General features: G+C 39.8%; 2 protein-coding genes across 2 annotated transcripts in view; one reads left to right on the top strand and one right to left on the bottom strand.

The window, feature by feature from the left end:
* Nucleotides 1–12,434, bottom strand: part of ERCC8 (ERCC excision repair 8, CSA ubiquitin ligase complex subunit) — a 30,012-nt gene extending 17,578 nt beyond the window's left edge. Inside the window, exons 1-5 of the mRNA XM_041470667.1 lie at nt 12,292–12,434; nt 10,225–10,320; nt 9,973–10,074; nt 1,773–1,896; nt 41–122 (exon numbers count right to left, since the gene is read on the bottom strand). Coding sequence (XP_041326601.1) covers nt 41–122; nt 1,773–1,896; nt 9,973–10,074; nt 10,225–10,320; nt 12,292–12,368 — 481 coding nt within the window. The 5' untranslated portion in view covers nt 12,369–12,434. The remainder of the gene's footprint in view (nt 1–40; nt 123–1,772; nt 1,897–9,972; nt 10,075–10,224; nt 10,321–12,291) is intronic.
* Nucleotides 12,435–12,510: 76 nt separating this feature from the next.
* Nucleotides 12,511–21,550, top strand: part of NDUFAF2 (NADH:ubiquinone oxidoreductase complex assembly factor 2) — a 55,768-nt gene continuing 46,728 nt past the window's right edge. Inside the window, exon 1 of the mRNA XM_041470668.1 lies at nt 12,511–12,733. Within this exon, the coding sequence (XP_041326602.1) occupies nt 12,607–12,733 (127 nt within the window). The 5' untranslated portion in view covers nt 12,511–12,606. The remainder of the gene's footprint in view (nt 12,734–21,550) is intronic.

Below are 21,550 nucleotides of genomic sequence, written 5' to 3'. Positions count from 1 at the left end.
ATATATATATATATATCTGTTTTTTAAAACAGATACATACCTGCTATTAAACAATGCTTTGTAGCAACTGGAGACATGTGATGGCTATAGACAGTTCCCTCAAAGTGAAATATATCTGCAGGCTGATAATAAAATATTAAATTAATTACAATGCAAGCATATTAACAGAATGTAGATGCTCACCATAATTTTTCAAGTAACAGCAACAAGTAAGACTAATACAAATATTACTATTTACACAGTAATGATAACTCTCCTGGTTACAAGCCAGAGAACACAAACATCACAGAATAAGCCTGTTTCCAACAGTAGGACAGCACCAGAGTTCAGAGATGACCCAAAAGACAGACCATGAAAACTGACAAATAAGAAGCATGAATGGAAATTATTACAGTCACCAAAAATTAATAAAGCCAGTAAGTAAACAAAAAGGTTATAATATGGAAATAGAGTCAACAGGAAGAAGGGACTTCAGACTAAGTTTAAAGACACTTTTCATTCATGAATACCACATACTATTTTAAATTCCTAAAAAAATAAAACAGTTCCATATAAAACTATTATCTGCCTCATGACTGTTTAAAACTAATGGAATGCATTTATTCTAATAAACGTTAATATTAACTTTAATAAGTACAATTGCTTCCAGGTAAACTGCTTTTGTTGTCTCATTCTAAAATACTGTATATGAAAAATCTCTTAAAACTGAGTTGTCTGTACTTTCAAAAACACCATTTAGTGGCAGAACAAGTCATTCAATAACTTTTTCGTGTAGACTGTGTCTTTCAAGAGATGGTCACAAAATTATCTAACTATCTGGAAACTTAATTGTTTATGAGAAGATTTAGAAACTGCAAACATAGCTTTATATCTGAAAAAAAAAAAAAACCAAAACCCACAAAAAAAAAAAAAACAAAAAACCCAAGCCAAACCAAAAAAGCTAAAAATTTGTTCCCTATTATGTCCCTAGAATGATAGACCTCTTTTCAAAAATTTATTTTGCCATGTGTGAAACAGCAGTCAAATAGTATCAATATAAATTCTGGATCCCTATTTGATCCCTATGAACATTTACATATCAATGATACTATGAATCAATCTAAATGTTCATAGGGAACAGGACAAACCACAGCCATGAATTCACAGTTCAATACAAAATGCCACGGCTATTGAATAAAAGCAACATAAATTCCTAAATAATCTGTTTACCTTATTAACGTCAGTTACATTAGTTAGTGCGGTTTTAATGGTTTCTCTCATTCTCTACTGATTTAGAAATTTAGAATTTATTTTTAGAAATTGTGCATATAGTGCTTACAACAGCAGAATTCTGGACCTGGATCCTGCATGCCAAGACCACCAGTCCTTCAAAAGTACTGGTTATTAGACGCTGGTTAATAAAAATAAGTAGCCACTGCTATTAGACTCAGCAATCTCCAAGAATAAACTGCAGACTAGACCTTGCTGGACAGGTTTACCCAGCAAAAATTCAACTAGCTGTATTCCTGTTCACAGCAAAAGCAGAAAGAAACCATATCAAGGGTTCCAAGTTCTCCTACAGTTTAGACATTCAGGTCTTCAGAAATGGGCAGGTACACACCAAGGTGTACATGAATGCCAGGACCACACCACCCTGCTGCTGCACCCACAGTTCTAACAGGTGGCTGGTTTTCATCTTCAGGATGCATAGTCCTGTTCACCTCTGTGAGAACTTCAGATATGCAATAAATAATGTACACAAAGAAGGTTGCAATCTGTAGAAACTCTCTTACTTGTAAAGTGTTTGTATCCCATATTTTCAAGGTTTTATCAAATGAGCTCGACGTAAACATGCCAGTGTCATGAGGATACCACTGGACTGTCTCCACGCTGAATTTATGTACATCAGGATGACTCCTAAAATCAAGGAAAATATTCCAACTGGTTAGAGTTTTGATAACCATCTTGTAGTTGTCTTGGTATTTGATGACAAGTATTTGAAAACATAAACATTTTTCTTAATTTGTCTTGAGGTTTTCAAGAAGAACTATATTTTTGTTGGCTTGATTTTCATTCAACTAATACTCATTACTTTGAAGAGTCTTCATTTCAAGAAACTACAGATCATTATCTTTTCAAAATATGGTAACTGTAGCATATCTCAAGACACTCATAAAGCATAAAAACGGTGTTTTGAAATATTTACGTTGCAATGTTTATAAATCTTATGTTAAATGCGATGGCCTAATACTGCAAACCATTTATGCTTCTTAGAAATGGACCCACTGAAAAATACAATCACACATACAGGTAAAAAAATACTTTAGTATTGATGAATAATTACAGCTACATAGTCATTGGCAATTCCTGTCTGACAAAATCACCAGAGAGCAGTCGGCTAAGTTACTGAGAGTCATTTATATTTGCATTCAGAAATCAAAGAGGAAGAACAATAGCAAACTTTCAACTGAACTGCGGATATTTAGAGACTCCAGTATAATTAACAATTGACTGTGGCAGAAAGAACAGACAGCAGAGCCAGACTTGACAGCTCCAGGATACAGACTCAACTAACCAGGTTCTGAAAAATACATGTCATTCAAACACCTGGTAGACAACTCGTATCTGAGCTGGATGTACATGGATCCAGCTTCAGGGCCCCAAAAGCAGCTGTCTGCTTACTCTACCCTCTGCAATGGGATGAGGGAGAGCATACAGACGACGAAGGTGTGAAAAGCTGTGGATTGAGATAAATACATTTCAGTAAGTGAAAGGGAAAAAATCAAAACAAACCCTGTGAACCCAGGGGGAAAACAAACAAAACAAACCCCCCAACCAGTGAAGTGATGAAAAGCAACCCCTTAGCATAGCCTTAGACTGCTGCACATGACATTTTACGGTATGGAATATCAGTATGTCTCTGGTCAATGAGGGTCAGGTGTTCCAGCTGTTTCCTCATAGCCTACCATCCACCCCCTGAAGGGGCAATGAGGAATGGTGAATGCCTTGACACTACCAAGCACTGTTCAGCACTCATTAAAACATCAGTGTGTTATCAAGACTGGTTACAAGTACAAAATGTACTAGTATACAAACTACAAAGAAAATTAACCCCACCCCAGCTAAATGCAGTAATTATGACAAAACTGCAGCTAGAAAAGGGTTAATGAGATTTCATTACTCCAGCTCTTATCTTTGCATTGTTCTATCAAATATCCTGGCCTCCACAAGCAGTAAGTATTGCAGGGGTATCATGCAAACAGAGATGGAGATCTTCAGTACTGCCATGTATAAAAGAGTATGCGCTTCTCAGCATACTTATGCCTGGCCCAAATTTGTCTACAGCAGCACTACATAATGCTACCTTTTAAAGGCAGGAGTGGATCATCACAAAGGAGAATGAAAATCAACACCTTTCGCCTCTGAAGGGAATTAAAGGAGACATCTCAACAGGATGCTGAATTCAAAACAACTAAATGTGTGACAACACTCTTACATAGTGTTGTAAGCTACATCAAAGTGTAATGAATTACGTTGAAGAGAGAAAATCATACGTACTTCCTCTTCTAAACATGAGTGTTGGCATACCTTTAAAATATCCCATCCAACACTTGTGATTTGTCTTCAAACAGACCCAAACTCTTGACTGAACGAGGGCCTACAATTCAAAAGTGAAGTGCCATTTTTAACAACTCCACCGCCTATCGAATTGTCTCCTCACACTTGTAACAGTGGTTCCTCCCTTAGTCAGGAGTACAGGTCAACAGTAAATGTTACTTGACTCAACGTGGTCTCTCAAACAAGTTGAACTGTTGATGCAGAATAATGTTTCCACAATCCAATCAGCTTGCTCCTGCTCCTGAAAACCTCTTTTGCATGATGGACAGCATGGCTGAATAAACAAACCCTTACTTCCTCTAGGCAAACCAGGAAGGATATGACTAGTATCCTGGGAACAAGATGGGGAGTTCTAAACGGCAAGACTCTGACTTATTAAGGAACAAAACTAGTCACAATAAATAGTGATTTAAATAAACTGAAACATCCCCTATGATCTTCCCTTTCGGCTTTCGGAACTAATCAATGGTTTCAAATGGATATATTACTGCAGTGGGAGGGTGTTAATGAAAAAGACCATCAATTGATGACAGATGCACTTAGCACAGTCCGAACAAGTGTTTCTTTAGCACTTACTTCTATCCAAGTTCAACTACGGATGCACTGATGATATCTACAATCACAAGGGAAGGTGAAGAAACCATTACTCATTGAAATTTGAGAGGTAATTTCAGATAATACAGCTGGATTTCAAACAAATTCCAGTTCTGCTGGTACTTAGTCAATTTTACCTATGATCCCATCAGCAGCACAGCCACAGCTTTTCTGTTAACAATACACAATGCTTCACTATATGATATATCCCCAGTCATTGCATTAGAATTAAATCACAACAGAACTATACTCAACGTCTGGAACATAGAGTATGGGCCTGAAAAGATGGAAATAAATAGAAAACTACTGATGCAAACATGTGCATTGCACGAGGGCAACAAGGATACATTTGTGAACGTAACAACATCAAAACCCCAGGCATTTGTCATGACACTGAGCAAAATATTTCTAATTTTGAGATTCATCCAAATGAAAACTTGGAAAACATGTATATTGGTAAAGGATGAGCTTTTTTGAGACCTTCTTGTGATTTTGTATTTATGGATAACATTACTGTAGACACAAGTAATCACTCTCAAATTTGTGCTATAACTTTGCCAACATTATGGAATGTAATTTAAGTTATTCAGCTCCTATTGTATCCTATTAAAATATTAGAATCTAATTACACATTGATTCAAGACTGCAGCCTACTCCCATTGGTATGAGCCTCATGCTGCTAAAGAAACTGTTACAGCAGGAAGACCTGAGCTGCTTGTTGAAAACAAACGCAAAAAAAATGAACAGACTTTGTTTACTGTCCATCATGATGTGGAAGAAACAAATCACATGATGGAGTTTGTGAATAAAGTGGTGAGATACCCTTTTTGCATGGTCACTGAAAGCTACCAGAATTCTCAACAGTGCTTCACCCTGTTGTCATGTTGTTGATAGTAACTCTTTTGCTTTTTATTCTAATAATCATATTATATGTTAAGATTTGGATAATAATGAAACAATTAGCCTATTGGCTACCCTCACTAATACCAGATAACCACATACTAGGAATTTATTAAATAATCTGCACCATATATAAGTGTGAAACATTCTCAAATTCTGTTTGGCTATTGTGAAGTTTGAGTGACTAGTCATGGGTGGATTATGTGGAATGATGGCTGGGGGTAAAATGGGAGGAAACTGAGAAGCTATATTCGCATCTTAACAGAAGTTATAATGATACAGGAATTATAGGGTAAAGCGCAGTTGCTTCTTCTGGATGGAATGTGATGAGCATGACTGAAAGCTATTCCACAATGATTCCCCATAGAAACGGTCTGCAACCTCAAGCACCTGCTAAAGGGGATGAAATGGGGGGTGGAGCCAAGACACCACGGCCAGGTACTGTTGAAATCCCTGCAGGGAGGGGTACTTTGTATCTGATAAATCACATATCACCTGTCCCCTTTCTACTGAACTGTGGTGAAATTGCTCTCCTTGGATAAACTTGGTTCATTATTATCTAACTGTAATACTAACACAGACCTCTATCCCAAAGTTCAGAATCACAGAATATACTCAATTGGAAGGCAGACACAAGGATGACCAAGTCCAAGTCCATTAAGCGAATGGCCCATATAGGAACCAAAACCACAACCATGGCATCAGGATCTAATCAACTGAGCTAACCTCAAGTTACCCACCTCCAGGGTAAGATCACCCCCCACCAAGCATGTGCTCTGCATTTTATTGACTGTAGCTTTAAGAGCAAAGGGAGAGAATTTTACACCATTTAGTCACAAAGGTGTAATACCTCAAGCTCCAACCAAACATAATGGAATAGTACAAAAGTAAGTAAAAAATTGTGAAGTTAAGGAAGATTTCATCGTAACTTCTGGGATCAGCCAACAAGGTGATCTGTGCTCTTCCCTAGAGGAATGCCTGTTAGTAAGAACCTTACTCTATATGCATTTTATTAGGGATTAAATCTTGTCTGTATACTGGTCTGAACATGCTTTTGCAGCCAGAAACAATCACTGGCAAGCCTCAAACCTTAACCTGTCACAATTTTCTCTTATTAATAAAGAATGTTATTCCATAGTTAGAGCGAGTCCTTCATGGACACTGGCACTCACTGGCAGTGGGTAATATACCTGCATAAAGTGGGAAACCCCACTGAGGGGTCTCTCTTATGCTGTTGGTGTGTGTCCCTGAACAAGTCAGTTGAACCACCCCTCTGATCCAGCAGGACTATTCAGTGAAGTGTCCCTACAAAAGGGTGCTGAGGGGCTGGTTGGACACGAAGGTCTCAGCTTTCCCAAAACACTGACAGACTAATCTAACACTAGGCATGGAGGAAGTCTTCCCTTTTCACATGACATCTTATAGCTCTGATTTTATCTGAGCTAATAAAGATTTCTGCTCTCTTGGGTCACTACAAAGCAAAAATGACACCTTTAAGGAGAGTTAGACTGAAGCCAGTACTGACAATACTAAAAAGAGATATTGAGCAACTTCTGAGTTTAGTTTAATGACTTCTGCTTTGCTCCTCCATCTCTGATGTACATCTTAGAATAGCGTGTTACTCTGGCGCAGTGCTAAAAGTCAACAAATTTTATGCCTCTATTCTTCAGGGAGGTGTGCTGGTTTTGGCTGGAGTAGAATAAATCTTTTTCACAGTGCCTAGCATGGGATATGTTTTGGATTTGTATTGAATGGAGTTAGTAACATAGAGATGCTTGTGTTATTGCTGAGCAGGACTTACAGAGAGCCAAGGCCTTTTCTGCTTTTCATACTGACATGCTGGTGAGGGGACTGGGAGTGCCTGGAAGGCTGGGAGGAGCCTGGACAGGTGACCCCAGCTGACCAAAGGGATATTCTAGACCATGGGACATCAAGCTCAGTATGTAAAGCTGGGGGCAACAAGGAAAGAGGAGGAGACACATTTGGAATGATGGCATTTGTCTTCCTGAGTAATTATTATGCGTGATGGAGCTCTGCTTTCCTGAAGAAAGCTGAAGAAGTGAATTAATTCCTTTGTCTGCTTGTGTTTGCAGTTTTTGCTTTCTCTATAAAACTATCTCAACCCAGCAGTTTTCTAGATTTTACCCTTCCAGTTCTCCCCCTGATCCCACTGGTAGGGGAGTGAGCAAACACCTCTGCAGAAGTTGGTTGCTGGCTGGAATTAAACCATGGCAAGCTAAAAATCTTCAGCACCTGCAGAGTCAGGAAATCAAGCTTGACTCAGAGTGAGCTTACTCCTGGAGTGGCATTTCTATGCACTGTGCAGAAAAATCTAAACCCATGGAACTCATTATCTGGGTAGAGTAACTATAAATATACAACACTGGACTGTAATCAACTCTGCACAAGAGCAATCAATTCTCCCATAATTCACAGGGCTGAGGAATGAACTAACAAACTCTCGAGTAGCCCTGCAGGAACCACCTTTGATCTGGCTAAGCTTAGTAGTGGCTACATGCCATTCAGCCTAGTTTCATGTCTCAGGATGTACATTATTCCCAGTTCATTCCATATAAGTATTTTCATCCACAAATCCCAGCCTTTTCTACCAAAGACAAATACAAATAATTCTATGGATGATAGGTCACTGTCATTCATTCTTCCTAGACATGTTTTGAGTAGTAGAGACTACCTTAAAGATAAGCACTATCTGCATATTATCTAGAAACAGGTAATGTTTGTTTACTCTCAAATGCCAGTTTCTGTCACAGGTCAGCTGAAACCAGGTAAAGCTCTTTGTGCTGAGTCCCAGGAAAACAGGTAAAGTTTTATTTTCGTATTTGCAATAGTAGCCCTATAGTCCAGACTTGAAACACGGGGTTAATCACAGCCTACCACCAGGAATTATCCCTTTTGTTGTTCTATACTACTGGATCATCAGCAAGGCCAGCTCAGGGGTGTATTAAGAAACAGCTTTAAAGGGCCTCTAGCAGAATATTCTTTAAGCAACTTTGAGACCAGACCTGTGTTCTGCCCTGCAATCTTGGACAACAGGCAAACTTTCACAAGATGTGAGCACTATATCCTTCAAAGATAGGAGCCAGACACAGTAAAGTGTTTCTGCAGTATAAATTCATTTATTAAGTCAGGAACTATGAATAATATTCAAAGTATCTGAAGATATATATATATATATATATATATATAGATAGATATATATATAAACTGTAGCAATTAGTTAGCAAGTATTTAAAACATACTAGGAAGCTTCATGAATACTATGAATACATAATTGAGGAAAGAAATCTACTAAGGTTATCTAAGCAATAATAATCATAAGCCTGTCATTTAGAGCAGTGCCACACAAAATCCAATTCTACTAACAAAATTCATGCCTCGAGTGGTAAGAAATAAAAGACACAGCTATGCAAATTAACACCTACTCAAGAAACTGATAACCATACTCCTAAAAAGAATCTTCAGGGATGGAGTATTTCTACTGACCTAACTGAAGTTAATGATAGCCTGATTTTAACACAGATTTGATAGCTTTTACATTATGCCTTCTTAGCATGAATTTCTTCAATTTGCTGCACCTGTTTCACAATTCATCTCAGTTTTGAGATTTAGAGATGTATAGTCATTTTATATTCTTAACTACAATTTAAAATAATTTTGTGCAAGAAACCCAGCCATCCACACTTGTTCTATTAGCTATGTTCTGTTAGCCTTTTTCTTTCCTATGATCCAAGATATTGTTAAGGCCTTTTATTGTTACAAATCTGTTCTGTTCTTGTATAGCGTGACTCATGAAGCCTCTGACTCTTAGACCTCAAATAATTTGTAGACTGGAGAAAAAATAAGGGGAAAATGCAGCTATCAATCTGTTAGGGAATAGAATATCTCTTACTGTGAGTCTTAGGTGAAATTCTTACCTACTAGACAAGCCTTTATCCAAATAAAGGAAAAAACAGCTTTTGCTACAAGACTTAATGTCTATAATGGAAAAATTTGTATTGCCTGCAGGGACAGCCTGACAAGTCAATAAAGGCTTAGACTCTTTATAAAGATTGCACACAGCATGGTAGTACCCTGTTCTTTAGAAAAATATATTCAATTTTTTCAGTAGCACACCTTTCTTCATTCAAACATGTTCATAAGAAGTTTTGTACAAATCACTTCTGTACCTGCTGAATATCTGATGAACTAAAAATAGCTACTAGTAAAGCTGGAAAGAAAGAGGGGGGAAATAAACAACTGCAAATAGGTATTCAATTTTTTTCTAAACAGATGAAAAGGATTACACAAATAATAATCCTCCTTAAAAGTGCATTTACTCAAATATATGTATTACATATATTTGGGAAACACAGGGAATATTTCTATAGCGGTAGCAAAACTTGTTTCTCAGTTACTGGCATAGAGGCACCAAATTTCAAAATGAAACATTAAGAAAACTCACAGGTCAGAAATTATGAGTTAGAGGAAGGTCTGGGTTTCTTTTTTCCCCTGTCTTCTTTCTCTATTGTTAAAATATGAGGTTAGAATACTAGGTCTGCCTCCTTTTTGTGGCATCTACAGCAACATAAGACTGTCTAACTTTACTTTCCACGTGAGTACAATTGATATCCTTCATTTTAACTTTTGAAACTGCTATAGTTTTACTCATACAATACCAGAGTCACTGTACATATATTGTAACTATTAGAGTAGAAAAATCAAGAATAAAACAATTAGCTCCTGCTACTAGCCTTCAAAAATTTCTGGCAGTATTTTCTAGTCTTTTTATCCTAGAAATAAGAACAGACATTAATTTGCAAGTTTAATTCTAGCCACACAAGAGCTGTATCATGTACTTTCAAAAGACTTTCAAGTACTTACCTTCCAACTGAAAAAAGTGCTTTACATGTGTAACTTGGTTTCCTGCTCAAGTTTTCAAGGTCATAAAGTACAATAACACCATCCGATCCACCAGATAACATGCTGGAAGTGTTAATGAAGCACAGAAGTTAAAACATTCATAATCTCAATATGCTCAATACAATGAGCGTGTTCAACAAGACAACAAATCCATAGTACCAAAACATAGTGAATTACTTATGCACATTTGGACCAGCTGAAGTATATACTTACTATCTTCCCTCAACAGGCTCAATATCAAGGCTGTTGATACCGCTTCCGTGTATTCTTTCCACATCTCTATCTTTATTTAATTCCAAACTTAAAACCCTACGCACAAAAAAAGGAAAAAGAGAGATGAAAAACAAGAACAGAATCATGAAATGTTATTATGTAGCTCTGAACAGTTGAAACCTAGTTTCATGCTCCTTCAATGCATTTAAGTCATCCTTGCCATTATTTTTTAACAAAACTACATAATACAGAGATAGAAATAAGTCATGTGATATTGGCAGGAAAAAATACTTTGTTGTTTGGAAGGTAAGAGAGAAATAAATACATAAAACGGGCTCAAAGAAAAAGCAAAACTGCATTTTGGGTCAACGTATTAAATAAAACCTGAAATGGAATTTGAAAACACTAAGAAAAAGAAACATTAAGAAGCTTGTAATCACCACAAATACTGGCTACTTTGAAGCTTCATCATGTAGCACCCTTTCAGGCTTCATCCTGCTTGGAATTACGGACACCTAGTGGACAAAGTAACTTAGTTTACCAAGTTTACAGTATTTCCTTTAATGAAACAAAGTTTGTATGCTACATTTTCTGCAATACTAAAAAACTAAGCGACCTCCAATGATGAAGCTTCCACGATAAAATTTTCTAACCTGCAATTTTTAGCTTGTATTTTTGAATATGTTAACATTGAATAGTCAAAAAAGAGATATCCTACTTCATTAAATCCTACTGCCTGATAGTAGTATTCTGATCATGTTTCAAGTTTAGCCTTGAAACACGATCAGAGCCTCCTACAGCACCATTTAGTACAAAGCACAACACCACCACAACAAAAACATAACTAAGCAGGTAACTGAAAAGCTGCAAGGCAGAGTGCCCTGTCTCAGCTTCAGCTCAAGGGACAAAAAATCCTGATGTGAGAACCTTAGGCTGCTACAGGCAGGCCCCAACATCATGTCTGTAGACATGCTATAAAAGCAGCAAATCATTTAAGCTCTCTTAAACTATGTGAAATATAATTTTGCAAGAATTCGCCTAGAATAAGAATTCTGATATACACAAGATACCCAATTGAAAACCTTTGAGCTCCAGATGGAATTTCAGGAAGCAACAAATGCCCCCGTGGAAATGTGCTAAAATACACGACTTCAAAATGCAGCTATAAATAAAATCCACTTAAAACTACCAATTTCTTAAAAAAAAAATCAAAATTAAAAAGTTTAGGAAGGGAAATGCTATGAAGACAATTGTCCAAGTAAGGTTAAGTCTGTCCAGTGTGTCCACTGTTCTTAACACTGAATGCTACATGAGGGCTGAGGGCACAGAAGGGCATAACTGTGTTGTCAAAATGCACCCAGAAACAAGCTTCCAGAGCTACCAAAATTAATTTCAATTTTAATTTTTTGTTTTGTAATGACACACCGTCATAAAGTCATAAGTCACCAATATAGATCCAGAAGTTGTACGAATAACTGAACTAAGGTAGGCTTTATTTGATTTATCTTGAAATACATCTGCAAAGTACATTCTCTAGTATTGAACAAATATGACATTATAGTCTTTAGCAGGAACAGTAACAAATCCGTCTATGCTGCCACCCCTTCCCAATAAAACCGCTAAGAAACTCCCTGCATCTGATTCTTCTTCAACCTGCCAAAAGGCCGGGTTGGGAAAAGGAAGGACGAGCAGATGCGGGACAAACACCTGTTTGCTCCCAAGCGGAGCACAGCCGCACGCAGTCCGAGCCCCGGGAGGAGCCGCGCCGACAGCACGGGCGGTAACCGCGAGCTGCAGGGAGCTTCCTGCGCTGTGCGCACCGCGCCCGGGCTGAGCACACCGCACACAAACACCACGGCTGCCGACCCACGGCTGCCGACCCACGGCTGCCGCTCCCCCGCCCCGGCCCCGCGCACAGGACGGCTGCGGCAGCGCAGCCCCTCACCCCGCCCCGGGCCGCTACAGTGCGGGCCGGGCCGAGCCGAGCGAGGCCCCGCGGCAGGGCGGAGCCAGGAGCTGCCGCTCCGGGGCCTCCCGGCGCAGGGACACCCGCCCCGGCCCCGGTACCTCCGGGTGCGCTCAGCCCGGCGCAGCCGCGCGGGATCGTCCAGCCCGGCCTGGCGAGCAGCCATGAGCCCCAACATGGCGGGAGCGCCCGGCCTGATCTGCGCCGCGCCGCCATCTTGTGGCGGGCGCGGCCGGGATTGGCTCTGGGCGGGCCGGTCCGCGCCAATGGCCAGCGGCGTTGCTGGCGCGCCCGGCGCCCATAGGCGGGATTGGGCGGCGCAGGGCGGCGGGGTCGGTACGCGGTGCGCGCTCCGTGTCCCCGTGTGGCGGTGTCCGTGGGCGGCGGTGCCGCGGTCTTCCCGTCGGGATCTCGGCATGAGCCGCGCCTGGCAGGCTCTCCGCGCGCTGCGGTTGCGGTTCGTGGGGCCTGCTAAGGAGCTGGTGGGCACCGACCAGTTTGGCAACAAGTATTACCGGGTGCCCAAGTACGAGAACCGCGCAGGTACGCTCCGGGGCGGCGGCGGCAGGCGGGCCTGGGGGCAGCCGTGCGCTGCGCCCCTGCGTGGCCCCTCACCCGCCCGCCGCTGTCCGCACGGCGGCTAATGAAAAATTATAGCGGCTGAGCAGTGGCGGCAAGTGCTGCGCATCGGGAAACACGTGCGGGTTTCTGGTGCTCTAGAGCCAGAAAAACCGTAAAGCCGCTTACTGGAGGTTTCAGAGCGCAGCCTGGACTAGGTAGGTAGGCAGCAATTATTTGCACCTCTTGGTAATTCGGAGCCCTTCTGAATAAGCTTTTAAAAGCTAGAGTGTAGAGAAGGGCAGTGGAGCTGGGGCAGGGTCTGGAGCACAAGTCCTGTGAGGAGCAGCTGAGGGAGCTGGGGGTGTTTATCCTGGAGAAAAGGAGGCTCAGGGGTGACCTTATCGCTCTTGGACTGCCTGACAGAAAGGTGTAGCCAGGGTCGGCCTCTTGTCTTAGGCAACTTAGTGGCATGACTAGAGGAAACAGCCTCAAGTTGCACCAAGGGAGGTTCAGGCTGGACATCAGGATGAATTTCTCCACGGCTGTTAAACATTGGAACAGCCTGCACAGGGAAGAGGTGGTTTCATCCCTGAAACTGTTCACAGAACAACTGGACGTGGCACTTACTGCCATGGTTTAGTTGACATGGTGGTGTTTGGTCATAGGTTGTACTTGATGGTCTCAGATGTCTTTTCCAACCTAACTGGTTGTTTAATTCTGTGAAATTAATTCTTATGTGTACATTTATCCCACTTCTGTAGAAAATAATTTTCTAGGTTTCTGCCCGTGTTCCAGGAGCTTGGATGCCCTTATTCTGTATGTAAGTAGAGAATAAGAGAATTCATATGGGAAGTACTACTGCTGTGATTTTTGTGAAAATATTACTTGTGAAAATTCTGATTTTTTTGTGTATATTTGTCACTGTGCTTTAGCTTGATCTAAAAAAACCTTAATCACTCAGCATCAGGAGAATGACAGAACTCTGAAAGAAATAAGCATGCCTTCTGCTAACAAAGAAGAAATGGATGTGATTTTTTTTAAATGAAGTGTTCAAATGTTGCTTTTTCTGTAGTACAGCGTGTATCAAAGTATTGTGCTGCTACAAATTTCATTTCTGTGACCCCTCAATTTGGATCCCCATTTTCTTCCTCCATTTCCAGTTGACAGACTGTCATCCACTTTACTTACAAAATGGACTTCCTTGTGAATGTTCACTATTGATTTAAGATACAGGGCTCCCTGACCTTTGCTGTTTGGGGTTACTTGGGTGTAGGAGATCCTGTTTCCCCACAAAGTGATTACTCTTTTCCACTGTAATTTTTGCCTTTACTTCTGTGAATGGTTATCCTTGTGGTGCCAATATATGAGGTTTCATCAGTTCCAGAGCAGAAGAGTATGCCAACTCTCCCTCAGGCTTGTGGCTGAGGAGAAAAATAATTCTGACAGTAGTGAAGTGATTACAGATGGTTGTAACCACTGCCATGGGTGGTGGTAACTAACTGTCACTCAACATTTTTGAGCAGCATCCTGTGCTGTACAAACAGGGTCACGCTTGGCATTTGTGGGCTTTAATAACTTTATTAAGAAGTTTAAAGATATGGATTGCGAAGGTAACAGAGATTGAGGAAGGTCTATGGAAATTAAAACGTGCACCAAAAATTTCTGAGCGTTTGTTTTTAAAAGAAACTAAGAATTAAAAAGTGCTGAGAAAGCAATGCTCTCTTTTCAAGTGTTGGAGAGCATTATTTGTAGTACATTAGGAAAATCTGCTGCATAGCTCACCCATTGTCCTAACCACGTGGAGACCAGTGCAGGATTGGGACAACACTAGAAAGAAAACTAGTTGTAGATGAGACCAGTGAGATGTTGTGTGCATGTTTCACTGCAAGGTCACTGCAGTGTGGCTGCACCGTGCTTTGCTGCCTGCGCAATGGATTTAGGGAGGACTGAGTAGGTCTGTCACAGTGCTGGGCCTGATGTGCTTGATCCCTTTGTACCCTACTGGATTTTGATCCAATATATTGCAGAGTGTGCAAAACAGGCACACTTGCTTTCTCTCTCTTCACTTAGGGTAGGTCTATCAGGACAGGCTGGGCTTTGTTTCAGACCAACATCCCACCTTAAGCTGGAGGTGAGAGTAAATAGTGTAGGTAGTGTCTGTGCCACTTTCTGCTTCAATCAAAAACCATCTGACATCTTTCTTTTGGCCTGCCCTAGTGTTTGGCAGGGGTTTGGAACAGAAACAGTGGACCATGTGATGCAAAGAATTAGTGTTTTCTTTCTGTTTTTTGTGAATTGTGCTCTTTTTTTTCACTGAACTCAGGGTCCAAAACACTTTGGAACCTGAGGCCTTGTGTGTAATAGGGAACAGTAGAAGCAGGTCAATGTATGCAAGTGGTTGATGTTGAGTTTCCTTACACCTTCATCATCTCTAATTAAGAGAGTTCACTTCTTAAATTTAGTCTGTTTTCCAGGACTGAATATCTGCAATACATGGAGATGTTAAAGGGGTACAAAATTTTTAGGTATATACTGCAGGTATGGCTTTCACATTGCCACAGCACCTAATATGCTGTTATTTTTTGAAATGTTTTATAAATGAGGATTTCTTCTTAAAAAAAAGCAAATTATGCACTCAAAAACTACTTTGAAATCCATGTCAGCACGTGGTAAATAAAGGCAACACAGGATTAACAAAACTACACTTGCTTTGATTCAAGTCATTACAGTCTCAACAGTATCCTAAGGTCTTGGATGTCCAGGTCAAACTCAAGGTGTAATGACTTTACCCTGAGACCGCCTTTACCTCTGTCATCATAGGAAAGTTAATTTCCCTTCCTGATTTTGCCTGTCTCTGAGTAATTAGGTTCTTAGAAGAGCCAGCAACTTGAATAGGTTTTGTTGGGATGAAGGGAATAATTGTGGAGATCAAAGAAGTGTCAATGATGTGCAAGTGCTGATTTAACATGTGTTTTGCCTTCATTCAGAATGTTTTAATGAGTAATAGCAAAAATATATGAGTTTGCAAGAGTATTGTAATTCTCTGCGGTGAATATAGAAAGTATTGGCCTTCAGAAGTGGAGGGGAAGAAGGACATAAAATAATGCTCTTTCAGTCTGGTTGTCTTATTTCTGTTGAAAGAGAGAAAGTGGGTGTTCAAAGTCCCTGGACTGTAAGAATTAGAAGTCGTTAGATTCAGTAAAGAAAATAATGGCTAGAAATAGAAAAAGAGTTCAGAAAAATTTGGGTGCCAATATAGAGGGAAAAGATCCTAAAAATTCAAAATTAGAATAGTTAATTTCCTGAAAGCATGAAACTTGAGACTACATGTTTACTTCTTATAAAGAACTTCTATTTTCAAGTGGCGAAAAACCTATCATCTTGAAAGTCAGGTTACACATTCAACAGCATAGTAAGATGGGCTTATTTGAATGTAAAGATGGTTCTGTATTTAGTGACATTCTGTAAGTGGTGGGTTTTTACAAGATCATCCTAAAGTGGTGACAGTGATAAAATGCAACTATACCAAGCTTGTCATGAGGGGAACATCCAGCGTAACTCATTAACTCTGAGAAGACTCTTCAGTTGGTTGTGATAAAAGATGGGAATAGACGACTGAGTAGTAGTGATTGATGACTCATTTCAGTATCTTGGACAAATATTTCACTAAACAGACTAGACTTATCAATGTAAGTAGTTTATTTTTCTTATTATATAACATACTGAAAGGGCATTGCCATAACTTTGGTACTGGATTAGTTGTTCTTGCAGTAGAACATGGAGTGGTACTTACAATGTTCATATATTTTTAATTGAAAAACAAATTCCTCATACAGTTTATGTGTTTATTACAACCAAATATGTCTTGCTGGAAATAGCTGATTCCATTTTCTATTGAAAATAATTTATAAAGACTCTTAATAACCATTTTAGTTTTAAACACAGGGGCCCTAAATGCTCAAGATCTGGTATATAATTTTTTTGTCAAAAGGCTGATTAATGAGCAGGTTATGTTTACACGTTTTCAATATCTTCATTTACCTTCTTATGTATTGTAATGATTAAGAATTAAAATGAGCACTGTAAAGTACCACCATATGCAAATTTATATAAGAACAGTAGGTTATGAGCAAGAAGTCAGTTTATTTCAAAGATGATGTGGGAATGTTAAAAGCATGGCTTAAGTTTTAAAGTTCTCTTTATGGGAGCAGCAGATTCAGCTTTGATTTGATTTGAACTGTCAGTTTACCAGGAATTGCTGGAAAAAGCAGGAAGCATTCTGTTTTACATAGGTTTTTATATGTTGCACAAGCTCTGCATTAGGGGCCATATGTGGCCTAAGCTTCTGATGGTATGAGCTAAAGTTTCTCAGTACTCTTATTAAATACCTTTGAGAAATACACGTGGCATTACCAAGTTTGAGTGGTAAATTTTGTTGCTAACAATTGACTTCAAGCACTGGCTTCTGTGGGAAACATTTTCTTCACGTGAAAAGCCTGCTCACATCTGCATAAGCCTGTATCTTGTGCAGTAAATTCTCAACAAACCAAAAATGTATAAATAAATAAGAATCTTTATAAGGAAAAGTACTAAGTATTCAGTTGCATTATATCTGTATAAATTGTCCTGTATCTGATTGAGTTCAGTCTTCAGTAGAAGTATGTACACTTTTTAGTGAAAGTTAGAAAGGCTTAAGGTTCTGTTGAGATTAAAGGAATCCTCCATTATAGTGTTAGTTCCTCCTTGTTTCCTGTTTTAAGTAGTGGCCTGTCACCTTCCCGTGCATCAGAAGTTTAGATAATTTCTACTTTCTTTCAAAATCTTTTATAAAACACAGCTTTTTATTGAAGGCTAGACTGAAACTTTCCTGTAATGCTTTATGATGTATGGCAGAGAGTGGAAAAAGTAACAAATATCCAAAGCATAGAGTCAGAGATAAAAGCTATGGTTGTCTTCTGAGTCTGAATGTTAGCTTCTTCACTAACAGGAAGGAAGTCTGAGGAAGAGACAGAAACTGGTTGTGACTGTATGAAGCATTTGTAAGCTGATTATTGAGAACTGTAGATAATTGTACATCACATTACTCAACATAAAAAGTAGCTTCTCAAGTTAGTTTTTCAAATGTTGGTGGAAAGCTAGTAAGTTTTAGTTTTACATGTCTAATGTTAAGATACTAATGAAACACAGAATTTGAATATTCATTCATTAATAGAAAACCAAATTTTAGACGATTTAATTATCTTGGTTATGGAAATAATTCTATGGAGAAAGTGAAAGTTTAGGGTTTTTTTCCGCGTACAGACACTCACACCACTGCAATGCCTGTAGTTAGAGGTTTGTCCAGGTGATGGCAATGTTGTTTCAAAAAGAGCACAGCAAGTATTGACAGCTCTCTTGAGTATTTTTTTTATGTAGAGATTTTAGAATACAGAAACATAGTTCTAAAATAGTTGTGTGTATGTATGTTTCTACAGAAGTAAAACTTGCACTGCAGACTGCTGTTTTCTAGGACAGTAATTCTGGAACGACAAAATAACTTTTCAGTCTGGGTGATACCTTATGTAGCAAAGCAATTACAATTTGAAGAGCTCATTGCAGATTATAAAAGCATTAATATTTGAAAAACCCATCTTTGTTTGCAGTGATATAGAATCATAAATGTATGAGAAAGACTTCCAAGTTCATTTAGTATAACCTATGACCAAACACCATCATGTCAACTAAACCATAGTACTAAGTGCCATGTCCAGTGGTTTTGTGAAGGGTTTCTGGGATGATGACACCACCTCTTTCCTGGGCAGGCCATTCCATGTTTAATAGCCCTTTCCGTGGAGAAATACTGTCCAGCCTGATGTCCAGATGTCCAGCCTGAACCTCCCCTGGTGCAACTTGAGGCTGTTTCCTCTAGTTGTGTCACTGCACTGGCTACACACTTCTGTTAGGCAGTCATAGAGCAATAAGGTCTCCCCTGAGCCTCTGTTTCTCCAGGCTAAAATACCCCTGGCTCTTTTAGCTGCTCCTCTCCTCACAGGACTTGTGCCCCAGCCCCACTGCCCTTCTCTGCACTCTCTCCAGCTCCTCAGTGTCTTTCCTGCAGTGAGGGCCCAGCCCTGGACACAGCACTGGAGCTGTGGCCTCACCAGTGCCCAGCACAGGGGACAATCCCTGCCCTGGCCCTGCTGGCCACACCATTGCTGATCCAGGCCAGGATGCCATTGGCCTTCTTGGCCACCTGGGCACTCCCTGGCTCATGTTCAGCTGCTGTCACCAGCACCCCCAGGTCCTTTCCAGCCACTCTGCCCCAGCCTGTGGCACTGCCTGGGGTTGTTGTGACCCAAGGGCAGGACCCAGCACTGGGCCTTGCTGAACCTCACACCATTGGCCTCAGCCCATGATCCAGCCTGTCCAGATCCCTCCAAGAAATAATCTTCCCACCCAGCTTGGTGTCGCCTGCTAACTCACTGACAGTGTATTCAATCCCCTCATTGAGATCATCAGTAAGGAGATTCAACAGGGCTGGCCACAGTACGGAGCCCTGGGGAGCTCCACTGGTGACCAGCCACCAGCTGGATGTAACTCCATTCACCACCACTCCCTGGGCTCAGCTATCCAGACAGTTTTTAGGGAGATAAGTGCATCTGTCCAAGCGATGGTGCCAGCATTTCCAGAAGATTGCCATGGGACACCGTGTTGAACGCTTTACTGAAGTCTGAGTAGGTGACATCCACAGCCTTTCTCCCATCCACTAAGCATCTCACCTGGTCATAAAAGGAGATCAGGCTGGATCTGCCTTTCCTAAACTCATGCTAGCTGGACCTGATCCCCTTCTCCTGGATGTGCCACATGACAGCACTCATGATAATCTGTTCCATATGTTTTTCTTTTAGTTCCCAGAAGCAAACTGTCAAGAGGCATGGTATTAATCTCTTTGACTTAAAAACCAGGAATAGCAATAGGTAGTCATGTGGACAGGTAATGAGTTGCATATTATCTGGCCATTGCTATAGCCGGGTTTGATCTTTAGTGTGTATATTGGTATTAAACTGAGATGCTGATCTTTTTGAATTCTGAATGCTACTATTAACATTCGTATGCTGTAGATTTGTAAATTAATTATTGTGCATTTGGCTTGAAAAGCTGTTTTGATTCTTTCAGTAGAGGTGTGTGAAGAGGTAATGGTTTGAGTGGGTATCTTTTTTTTAGGTTTCTTGGGTTGCCAAAAAATCAGGCAGTAAAAAAAAAAATTTAAAAATTTCCATGTATTAGTAACTCTCTTCTGTGGTGTATGGAGAGAAAAAGGTGGTGTAGTGCTATAGAGATAGAGGTTTTCAATAGGTAGAAAAATCTTAGCAGTATTTTGATAATGATGATTTGAACAGCAAACACCAGTAGAGCTGAGAGCACTAAGGCTGAGTGTGTTGCAAACATGTTCATTACATCAATCAGGACTGTTGGTATAGCATCGTGTCTGCTTTGTGACTAAATTCCTTGCCTTTTAGTTTCATTATTCTGAAATACAAGGAGAATTCAACTTACTTTTCTCGTTCTAAAGGAGGAAAAAAAATGCACCATTAATATGCATAAAAAGAACAAATCACCTACGTTTAAAGTTTTAGGGTTTGAAATCATGTTGGGAAATGAAAGAACAGATTTTACAGAAGAGAGTGCAAGTAGTCAGTAGCATGTACAGGGAACTTTTTTTCTAATATGTGTGTATATCATTAATTTCAGCACATTATTTACATGAATTTGGGTAAACAATATTATAATTACTGTTCTGTATATATGCTTTGTTACTTGTGATTCTGATGTGAAAATGTGCAGTGTCCATTTTTGCTGGTACCTAATTTGGTGTATCTCTTTTTAGGAATTGTTTGCTACTGTAAAATAAGACTGCAAATAAAATTAAGCATTTAAATTAAAGTGGTAGGGCTACCCACTAGTGATGTAATTTTTAAAAAGTTAAAATTACAAATAGCTTAACAAAAATTACAGTTGAGAAACCATGAGATTGAAAATAGCTGAGTAATGTTGGCATGCTACCTATGAGCCACTGTAACCTTTTATGATTCTCCTGAAGAATAGAGAAGGTGGTAAAGAATTAGGTCTGGCTTCTGCTTTGTGCAGTAAGTTTATTGTGCTCTTTATAAATCTTTAAAATAACAAAGTTTCTGTCACCAGGGGCTTTATAGTTTTAATGTCAGGTTTGCCAATACAAGAACTTTGCTTTGAGGAGAGGGAAGAATCAGTTTCCTACACAGGCTCTGGGCACAGGGGTTGCACAGAAGGGAAGAACATCGAGAAATGAATGTGACAGGTTGAGGGAGTAGAAAAGATGAAATAGGGAGGTGATATCTTAAATTCTAAATGTCCCTTGTTTATGGCCATCTGTGTACAAAAAACAATGTTATTTCGTCCTTCTTGAAGTGAAGGAGTGATTTGACTAGCCTCTTTCAACTAGATGTACTGGAGACACCATCAGCAGGACTTGCAGTCAGTATGAAATCCTTAGAAGAAGTCAAAGAAAGGGTGGATTCTGGCAGACTTCTGCAGACATTGGTCAGTGCTGTAGGAACTGAAAATATCACTAACTTTGGAATGATTAAGCGCGTGTACTGATTGATATTTTGTGTCTGTAAGAGGGATATCAATCTCCAGGATGAAGAAAAGTTAATGAAGACAACTACTAACAGAAAGATGGAATGGAAAGATACATAGCAATATGCAGCAGGATGTCCACTGAACAGAACATCCACTACAGATGTTACTGAACAAGTGGTATTTCTTTAAGTAGAAGTC

The sequence above is a fragment of the Pyrgilauda ruficollis genome, unplaced genomic scaffold, assembly GCF_017590135.1.
Source record: "Pyrgilauda ruficollis isolate IOZ18807 unplaced genomic scaffold, ASM1759013v1 scaffold25, whole genome shotgun sequence".
NCBI classification, from domain to species: Eukaryota; Metazoa; Chordata; class Aves; order Passeriformes; family Passeridae; genus Pyrgilauda; species Pyrgilauda ruficollis.
The sequence above is the reverse complement of the archived record's forward strand: the minus strand, read 5'-3'. Positions and strand labels throughout refer to the sequence as shown.